The sequence below is a fragment of the Semicossyphus pulcher genome, unplaced genomic scaffold (assembly GCF_022749685.1).
Source record: "Semicossyphus pulcher isolate SPU_LCO1_2020_fin unplaced genomic scaffold, fSemPul1.0.p SCAF_21, whole genome shotgun sequence".
NCBI lineage: Eukaryota > Metazoa > Chordata > Actinopteri > Labriformes > Labridae > Semicossyphus > Semicossyphus pulcher.
The window spans coordinates 11,138,559-11,149,040 of record NW_027211695.1 but is presented as its reverse complement, the minus strand read 5'-3'; the positions used below and the strand labels follow the sequence as shown (position 1 = coordinate 11,149,040).

The 10,482-nt window shown below is 39.3% G+C and overlaps 2 protein-coding genes across 3 annotated transcripts; one reads left to right on the top strand and one right to left on the bottom strand.

Moving 5' to 3' along the window:
* Positions 1 to 3,827: 3,827 nt before the first annotated feature.
* Positions 3,828 to 6,573, bottom strand: LOC138601078 (RNA-binding protein 4.1-like). The gene is made up of 4 exons (XM_069672659.1): positions 6,491 to 6,573; positions 5,531 to 5,949; positions 4,778 to 5,427; positions 3,828 to 4,406 (listed from the first exon to the last, which is right to left on the bottom strand). Exons 2-3 carry the CDS (start codon positions 5,937 to 5,939, stop codon positions 4,799 to 4,801), a joined length of 1,038 nt encoding a protein of 345 aa, XP_069528760.1. The 5' UTR covers positions 5,940 to 5,949; positions 6,491 to 6,573; the 3' UTR covers positions 3,828 to 4,406; positions 4,778 to 4,798.
* Positions 6,574 to 8,351: 1,778 nt separating this feature from the next.
* Positions 8,352 to 9,493, top strand: tifa (TRAF interacting protein with forkhead associated domain). Of its 2 annotated transcripts, none has more exons than XM_069672668.1 (2): positions 8,352 to 8,496; positions 8,607 to 9,493. In XM_069672668.1, exon 2 carries the CDS (start codon positions 8,687 to 8,689, stop codon positions 9,260 to 9,262), a length of 576 nt encoding a protein of 191 aa, XP_069528769.1. In that variant the 5' UTR covers positions 8,352 to 8,496; positions 8,607 to 8,686; the 3' UTR covers positions 9,263 to 9,493. The 2 variants fall into 2 exon arrangements, with proteins under 2 accessions (XP_069528769.1, XP_069528768.1); XM_069672667.1 differs by having other exon boundaries at positions 8,604 to 9,493.
* Positions 9,494 to 10,482: the final 989 nt, after the last annotated feature.

Sequence of the window (10,482 nt, the reverse complement as noted above, 5' to 3'; positions counted from 1 at the left end):
GTGCCCTCTACTGGAAACAGGAAATGGGATATTTTATTCTACAAGCCCCTCCTCCAAGGTGGTTAAACATATCAACATCAAACTTGGGCCAGGAAAGCCTTAAGACCTTGATCAAGGTTTGTGAAAAAACTTGGTGATGTTTCAACAGAGGGTGTGGCGAATATAACCTTCGTCATGATGCCTCGCCATGACATTTAGGCTGTGATAACTCGGCTGTACTTCATATCTACACCAAATTTCATATGCTTGATAAGAGTCCCGTCCCGAACAGATCTACACACTCCTATTTTTGCTAATGCAACTCTCATGTACATTGTCCAATCTTCTTCACATTTGACAGGTTTGATGAACGTGCTGTCCTGCACAGATCTGTGGATACATTGTCACTCATACTCTTAGCGCCACTTAGTGGAAAGAGGCAGTAGTAACTCTCATATACAATGTTCAGTCAGCTTCAAATTTCACATGCATGATGAGAGACTCGGCCTGAAGAGGTCTGCATATTCATTTTTCTCTCATACTCATAGCACCACCTACTGGTAAGTGCCAGTAGGTGGTGCTATGAGTATGAGAGAAAAATGGTTACTAAATGCATTCATTTAATGAGTGATATCATTAATTTATGATATTTGACTGTGATAAAGATATTGCTATGAATCAACTTGTATTACAAATTTGTTTTGTTTGAATTTACTGACATAGCACTAACATTTTTAAGAAATACTGTCTCACACTTAACATGTGAATTCAACTGTGATTATGTGTGCATTTGCTTTGAGATGTTTTTAGCATGTGTATTTTGTGATGAATTAGCTTTGAGTCCAAGTTTCCCTGCTGGACAAAAAAGTAAAGCATATCTTATCTTGTGCAATTTTTGGTAGAGTGTAAGGACAAAGCTATTGAATTATTTGACTGACCAGACATTTGTCTGTCTTATATAAGTAGCTCAAAATGCACAAAAGCGGAATCTGGACTAGTCCCCAGATTCTGGACGAAGCTCTGCTGTTACGCCGCCTTTGTCATTTCACATTGAGAGAGCTGGAGCAAAGTGTTGTGTATGCTGCAACCAGATAAACTCAGGAAGCATCTGGAACTGCAGCTCAGAGTGGTCCTCTATCACATGAAACCTCACTTTTTCCACAAATCATATTTTGTAATAAGGATATTGTTTTCATGCTAGTTTTTGTGTCTTTTTGTTATGCTGAGAAATTGTTATTGTGCTTTTTTTGCTTGTTTTGCTTAATTTGTCTGCCTTGTCAGTCTGAGAATAAAGCAATACATGTGCTGTTTAATGATGAATTGGCAGTAATAATATTGTTGAATATCTGGATTCTTTGACACTGACTTGATGGAGGTCTGAAGCAGTGGAGGACAGGGACTCATTCTTCTCTAACAGGAAGCCTAGTGTGGTCTCAGCACAGCTGCACTTGCAGACAATAGCAGCCACATAGGTTTTGCTGCCCTGTTTGTTATTTTCCATTGTGGTGATAAACAGTGCTAACAGCTAAATATGACAGAACAACCACAACAAGGCCAACTTTCAGGCTTCAAAAACCTTTAGCTTTTTTAGTATCACTTCAAAACTATTCTTTTTTTTATTTTGTATTAGAGATCACACCTCAACATTTATCTTCAGGTAGTGTATTAGATTGTGTTTAACCATATGTGATAGAAGTTGGATGCATCATCACACGTTAAGGTGACCTTCACTTCAGAGCTCAACAGATGACTGTGAAAATTCTAATAAAAATGAAATAAAATCATTTTAAGTATTTACAAAATATTAATTCATCTGAATTGTTAAAACAAAAATGTACATGCTGGATAGTTTAAAAATGTACTGACATACAGTACTACTATCATACGACAACACTCTTCTTCAGCACTCTATAAACCTTATGGGAAACAGCTCAATATTAAAAGATATGTGAAACTGTTACTATCTTGTTGCACTGTTTCACACACCATTTAAAACTAGAGAGTTCCTGTCAGGCCAGACGAAGGTTTGGCACTATGAGCATGTTCTCCCTGCCGGTGCTATCTTTAGATAAAGAACATTGAAACTAAACTCTAAACAAGAGAAAATGTAACTGAATCAGGGCACTATAATCTGATTGAAGGCACTTACTGTAAAATAGCATTTTCTTTATTGTTACATATTTATAAGTAAAAATGTGTCTTCACACAGATAAGAAATCATGCAATTCATATTTGATGTATACTCATAAGATTCTGTTATATTGTAAAACATACCGGCTGTCAAACTTAATTTCTTTACCCCAATTTTAAATGAGAAATTTTGTATTTCATAATTAGAAAATGTATGAAAAAACAATGAGCCCTAAAAGTTGTAATCTAATGTGTCAAACAATTCTTTAAAAAAAACTCTTCTAGGAGTGAGGCTCCAGCTAGTTTATTTATTTAACCTTTTAAAAAGGCCAATTTATCTCAGACCAGTTCTTGCACAGCTGCTTTTGTGACTCTTTTGCAAAGTGAAACAAATGTTTAGTAAAATGTAGGCTGTTTTGGTTTCAGTTCAGGTATCAGTCAAATAGAGTAAACTACCCACAGAGCTAACTTTATATTGAGTGTCACTTCCTTTTGCTCGTTTCACAATAAGAAAATGTTACATGTATGCAATAGCCTATTATGTTGCAGTCTGGTTTAGAAATAGTACAAACACATTTTAGCAGCTTTTTAATGAAACCTTTTCCAGTGAAGTCGACACATTTATCCTCAAACGTGGCAGCTTAACTACCATGTCTGCCTGGCCTGTGATTTACAGACAAAAACTGAATTATGTTAAAATATTTCTCATTCAAATCATTTGACTTGTGCAGTTTTAGTTTTAAAAAAAATTGTCTGAGTCCATGTTTTAACATTTTATTCATGCAAGTCAGATTCCAAAATGGCAACACAATGCAAAGTACTATAAGTAGCTCACATCCATCAAAAATCTGTAAAATCAATTTCAGTGTTTTATTCCTTCACTTCATGTTTCTCAAGTTTGAAATATTTGTCTCCAAGAGAGGTGTAGAATTAACTAAAGTTTTTTTCCATTCCATTCAAAGTTCATTCAGTCAAAAGTCTTAAGTCCTCTTTTTTAAACAAACCAAGCTGCCCTGAATTCTTTATTTCCAGAAACATTTTCCAAATCTTTAAATCCTGCTGGATTTTAACACCATTGTCAGAACTAAATTTGATGATAGTGGCTGAATCAAGGACTATTAACCATTTATGTAGCTGACAAAAAAGACTTGCAGCTGAATGGATGTGTGTACAGGAAATGAGTGAAAAATTATATAGCTTGTCAACACTGGCGGACCTGTTAATGAGTTCATTCCCATGGTTACAAACCTCCCAAGTCACTTACTAGCAATATATTTATTAAAATGAAATGTGAGCATATCCTGTCTGCATTCATGTCTACTTCAGTAATCCTTAAAGCCCTTGACTTACCTGCAAACTCTGAAGGTCTCCGGCAGATTCTGATGTCATGGCCAGAAGGTAAGCTTTTTTCACCTACGAACGTAGCTCTAAATGTGAACAAGTACAATTCTGGCTCTGAGGGGGAGAAGCTACAAGAACCGCTGCTGAATGATAAAAGCTTGAGCATTTCAGACAAGACCACAGAGGAGATATGCCTTTAATCAGCGTGACGATTTTAACAAGGTAGTTTAGCGTGATTTCAACATTAATAAACGGATCATTAAAAATCAGGTGATTAATTTTACGAAATATGCCAGCAGGGTTTTCGAATCAAATTCAAGCTGTTGCACTGATAGTGTTTTAGCGCAGGGCATGATCATGGGCAAGTCTGAACAACATTACTGCACAAATCCGTTTATTAAAAACAAGTTCGACAATGGACAGGTACAAGTGAACGTTTTACGGTAACTGTCCTACCAACAGTTACTTTCTGACTTCATCAAACCACTAGGTCTTAGCATTAAAAAGTTTCACAGCAACGCCACATGGAGGACTGATTTTCGATGGAAAGGCTTAACATTATGGAACCAACGTGCAGATTAGATTAAATATTCAGATTCAGTTCAGTTTAATCTACAGTCACAAGTATCGCCTGGTAACTTCTTTCTAAGGTCACACACAACATCAGAACACTAATTTTTCAAACGTAAAAGTACAAATAAAAAAAAGAAAACGCCTAACTTAGACGTCAAGCATTTAAAATTCTACAGCACAATGATAAACTAAAACAATCAGGGGAAAAAAATACGAGTGTAAAAACTGTCCAGAAATAAAAACAAAATCAGACGAGGACGTCGGCAATTCATTTCGTCCTGTGAGCGTCGCAGGGAAACATAACGCGCTCAGCCACAGACGGGAAGAGGATATTGTCACGTGCATCAGGAGGCGGCGAGCGGCGACGCAGTCGGACGACGATCCTGAAAAAAGAGCACATGACACAAATGACCTGTCTGCAACTGTTGATAAAGCACGTTTTCCCATGTATAAGGTCACTTTTCTTCAGCTTCTGTATCTTGAGCCCCGTTCTTTAGTCAGAGATCCCAGACTACTCAGTCTGCCTTTGCTGGACTGTGCCACTCATTTACACTGATAATGGCATCCTAATTAATGCACAGAAGTGCATTCACAACAAACTTCAAACTTGTTGAACAGCTCTTTGCACGGATGCTTTGTCAAACCTTGTTTTCTCTCTAGAGCGTGCAAGACACAAGTTGCCTCTGCCTTAACAGGGACGAATGGAAGCTTCAGTAATGTTATGAACACCAGTCTACCTTTGACCTAGTCTCACCTTCACATGTCAGGGCCTTGCTTAATAAGCGTAGCGTGCAGGCGGTGGCGGAGGCAGCCGTTCTGCATAGGGGTCCCTGGCACGTGGAACTCCGTATGCGGGGACCCGGGAAACCGGAGAGAGTCGTGACCGCTCGTAGGAGTAGCCATTACTGGCAGGGGGCATTGGTGCGCTAGGCGCTCTCCTGAGGGGGCTGCGATCTCGGGCATAGTAAGAGGACGGAGGTGGTGGGAGGGGTCGACGCTCGTACGGGTCAAGCGACGAGGGCATAAGACGGTCTCGGACGACGGCTGAGGGGGGAGGGGGAGGAGGAGGGGCGCCAGGACGCTGGTCTTCGTAGGCGGGGATGCCATACGGACGGGCTCTGTACTTCTCATAGTAATCTACCACGCCATATCTGTCCCTCTCCTCATAAGGACGGTCAGGATAAACAGCTCGCCTAGGGGGAGGGGGTGGCAGAGGAGGTGCAGGGTAACCTGGAGGAATGTGGCTAAGGCGCCCTCTCAGGTAGCCGGGAGGGGGAGGCTCGTGCCTCTCTCCTGGATAGCGAGGGGGCCAATAGCCACCCCTGTCTGGGGGAGGAGGAGGGTAGTCATCGCGTTCGTCGTGTCTGGGTCGGCTCTTAGAAATCTGGACATGGATGCGTTTGCCTAAAAATAAGGAAAAAACACATCAAGTACAAATACAACTATTAGCTTGCAAATAATACAACATCTCACAAGCATTTGTCCATACTTTATTAACATTTCTTACCCTGAAATTCAGTGTTGTCCAGTCCCTTAATTGCATCCATGGCCTCATCAGAGTTAGACATGTGTACAAAAGCAAAATTCTTGACAACAGCACACTCAGAGACTGTGCCGTACTCTTCAAAGAGAGCTCGCAGCTCATCATCAGCTCCCTTTTCTACATTAGCTACATGTAGTTTGACTGAACCCTGGTTCTTCCCGTGACTGGCCTCTACATTGATTGGTGTGCCATGAAGCTTATAGAGGTGCAGGTTCTTAATGGCTTTTGTGGCAGCCTTACGGTCATCCATGTGGACAAAAGCGTAGTTCTTGATGATGGCACATTCTGTGACTGTGCCATACTGCGTAAAGAGCGCCTTGATCTCATCCTGGTCTGCGTCACGAGGCAGGTTTCCCACAAAAATCTTAACCATTGTTACAGATCTGTTTCAGAGCAAATAAAAGAAAATAGGAATAATTAGGAATGAGGAGAAAAAACGTTCAATCAACAGATACGAATTTGATCTTTGTTTATTCAATCGAATCATTTAAATCAATATGGCGAGATATTTTTCAAGTAATACTAGAGTCCCTACTGCGACTTAAACGGGCCCTTTGACTGTAAAATGGCTGACGTCAGTGTAGCGACCGTTACCGCAGTAAAACGACCAATTGCTGAACTACACTTCTTATTTGTATATAAATCAACGCAGTTCTATACATAAGATTATAATGTTTCTGTATGTATAAGAGCCAACATGTATAATTATACATCTAAAACGAATTTGGGACCTTCATTTTGCTAATTTGCTAATGCTAACATTAGCTGTTAGCCACCCTATCACACAAAGCGAGTTGTAGATTAGCACAAAAACGCAAAGCGCGGGCAGGCGAACAAATACTCAAATGTTCAGTCGATGTTTCAGTAATATAACATACTGTGAAATGTACACATTAAAACACTGACGTGTATATTTTAGCTTACCTTTTTTTACAGGGCGGCCTCTACAGAGATTTCAAACCCTTCTCGAGAGCGTTCCTTGTGCCGAGTGGACTTCCGCTTAGTAGTTCTTCTTCTTCTTCTTTGAGTTTTAATGACGGTTGGCAAATCAGCTTACAGGTGCATTACCACCACCTACTGGAATGGAGTGTGGATTGTTTTTTTTTATTTATACAGTCTATGGTTTTTACAGACAAAAAATGACATAAATAAAAAAAAAAATTATATTCTCTCTTTCAACTCATTTCAAGTCATTTTTAGATACTGTAACAAAAGTCTATAATATTTATCACCAGAATTCCTTTGTAAAATATCATAAATCCAATCTCATCTTAATTTCCTTCACATCTCCTTCATCTTCTCTAATACTTTTGACAGTACATAATAACATGCTCTAGTGTTTCCTCTTGTTCACAGAAATCACAATGTCCTGCTCGATGGTTTCCTTTTTTACATAATTAACAATTTAATCCTGTGTGCCCAAACCGTAGTCTTGATATTATAGCTTCTTCTTACTTGTTGTTCTATTACTTGTCATCTTATCAACCATCCTTTGCTTTTGTAAAACCACCTTCTTTTTCGGTCCTCTGTCAAATGTTTCTGACACCTTTCCTTTATCTTGTTGTTGTTGTTGTTCAACTTGTTCATCTTACTGTATTATATCGTTTGTTTTTTTCTGTAGCTTCTTTTAGGCATTTATTTTATTGACTTTTATGCCAATATGCGCTGGTATCTACATTACTATCAATTCCATCATTTGGATTCTGTACAATGATTGTTGAATTTCTATTTGTAACATTAAAATATCTAGTCCATTGTCTGTATGACCGTGTACTGCTCATCGCCTAGTATTTTCGTGAAAGCCTGCTCGTTTCTCTTCTTCTTCTGCGATTTTCAAACATAACAACCAAAACGCCACCTATTGCCAAGTTGGGTATTGAAGATCTATATACGCATTATTTCAGACAATACACAAATTATACACAATACACAAATTATACACCATACACTTTAAGTACCCATTGAAAACTGCATGACTACTTAAAATATATTCTCCGAATTTAATTTTGTATGCACTAGAAACAAAATGTTTTGTTCTGGCTTTTGCGATCTCTAAGTAGCCTTGTCCAAGTTTGGTAACCGTCTTGTATTTATTAACTTATACTGTCACATTTCAAAGTTTGATTCATATAATTTCCTAGCACTATAGGAAAGCAAGATAGTAACGACTTCTCGAAAATAACTGCCAATGTGTTAATGTGTTACAGGTTTATTTTACAACTAGGCTTAGTGTAATTGTTTTATTTTACAGCATGGCCCGGTTTTCTGCCATGGTTAGAAGTATAGCTGGTGCAGTAATAAAAATAAAACCACGCAATGACTTCCTTTTTGTTTCAATGTTGCATCACCGGGGACTTTTCAGTGCTGTAATGTTGCGTTCAGGCACACGTCTGAAAATTGTACATTACAACAGAAATCCATTCATTAGAAAAGACACAAAATAAGAATACCCAAGTGTAGTAATGAGCACAATTATTTGGGATAGCCATGAAACAATTATTATTGTTTTAACAGAATAATTTGTTTATTATGTTTCCAATATTTTTCTGTCTAATATCCACCGACGGGTTTATTGTTTCAGCACTAAATATGAGCCAATTACCTGGCATTGACTGAAAGGTTCAGAATTATTAATTGATTTTTTAAAACGTCTTAATGTAGCTGCTGGTCCACTTTTCGAGCAACAATATAGTCTATAATACTGTTTTTTCCGGGTTTGCATTTGAATGCAGCATTCCTGTTACTGGGTCTTGTGAGAGTGACGAAACTCAAGTGAGGACAACAGCTTGCAAAGAGAAGTCAGAAGGAATCTTCCTGTTTTCACTCTCAGAGTCAACATCATTAGTTCCCTCTACATTTGATCCAGCTTTTCTCAGGACGGACTTAAATCATCTATCTGTATCTTCAAATGAGAAAACTACAAATAACAGGTAAGGCCTCAAACTACTTAATTTTGCTGTTTTTTTTCTATACTTTTGACTGTTAAACCAGCGTATCTCACTAGAATCCTTATAGGTCTGTTTCTTTTCTGTCCCAGCAGCCTTTCATCACTCAAGTTCAACAGGTCAAATAATCTTCTACTGATTTCTACTGACTTTTCTGATAATTGTGTCCTCGTCAATGGAGAATAATTCCCAGACAATGGAGACAGAGGAGGATCTGCTGACTTGTCTCCGCATCAAGTTTTACCACCCTCAGCAGAGTAGTAAGGGCCTTTACGGGCTGCTTCCTCTGGGGAACCGGGTCAGACACTCAGCAGATGACCCTCTCAGGCTTGGACGTGATGCCACGGCCTGCACCCTCGCCCTAAACGATATCAGGGTGTCCCGCAAACAGTTGGTCCTCTTTGCCTACCGCACGCCCCAGAGCCCGGACATGCTGTTCACCATCCAGAACTTGAGCCAAAAAGGAAGGCTGTCAGTGAACAGCTCAGCACTGGGCTACCTGGAAAGGATGGACCTCCCAGACAAGGCTCTGATCCGGTTCGGAGAGTATGAGATGCTGATCACCTGTGATTCAGGGGAGGCCAAGGCGAGCTTTGAGGTGGAGTTAGATGTGCTGACTGTGCCTCCATCCAGAGAGACATGCATTTGTGTGCCCAGTATGACACCAGTCATGGAGACATATAGGATGGACAGTTTCACAGCTGAACTTGGCCCCTTTGAGACTGATGAGACTCTTATGCTTCATTCATGATAAACAACTGCTGTCAGATGTTGTGGCTTCATAATTAGTACTGAAATACAAATTACTGTGTAGTTGTTATGAGTGTAGTTGAATCGGATCCCTCTTTGTAATGTGAAATCATAGTATTATATTGCAGCCTATCTATTTCACCTTCCTTTATTTTATAACAGCTGTGATCTTAATGTATTTATACCTACTTTTATAATGTAAAAAGCGACTTTTAGAGCTATTTGTTTTTAATTTGAGCACATTAAATTGTTTTTGACAGCATCTTTTTGTGGAAATAGTTTTTTTGTACTGTTCGCCAGCCATATATGTAAGCAAAACTTAGGTTTCATGGCAATCTTATACTGCACTTTTCCCTGAACACTAAGCAGAAGGGCTATGAACATTTTTGAAATCAGTTTTGCTTGATATAAGATAGCCCTCTGTTATCAGCTTAAGCTCAGGTTACGGTCACAGGTCGAGTAAGACATTCCACAACAAAGGAGGAATCAGTTTCACTCTCAGGGAGGAGGTCTATTGTTTTCCATCGTAAAACAAAAGTAAGTTTTATTGTCTTATGGATTTATGATTGGTGTGTGTTGTGGAATGGGAATGATTGTGAGTATGTCTTTTTACGCACCGCTGGAAGGGGCTCTTGCAAGTTCATTGTATTCTGAATATAATGACAATAAAGGCTTCTTATCTTACACTGAACAAAAATATAAACGCAACACTTTTGTTTTTGCTCCCATTTTTCACGAGCTGAACTCAAAGATCTAAGACTTTTTCTATGTACACAAAAGGCCTATTTCTCTCAAATATTGTTCACAAATTTGTCTAAATCTGTGTTAGTGAGCACTTCTCCTTTGATGAGATAATCAATCCACCTCACAGGTGTGGCATATCATAGGCTGGCCACAATAAAAGGCAACTCTAAAATGTGCAGTTTTACTGTATTGGGGGGGTCCGAAAACCAGTCAGTATCTGGTGTGACCACCATTTGCCTCACGCAGTGCAACACATCTCCTTCGCATAGAGTTGATCAGGTTGTTGATATTGGCCTGTCGAATGTTGGTCCACTCCTCTTCAATGGCTGTGCGAAGCTGCTGGATATTGGCAGGAACTGGAACACGCTGTCGTATACACCGATGCAGAGCATCCCAAACATGCTCAATGGGTGACATGACCGGTGAGTATGCTGGCCATGCAAGAACTGGGATCTTTTCAGCTTCCAGGAATTGTGT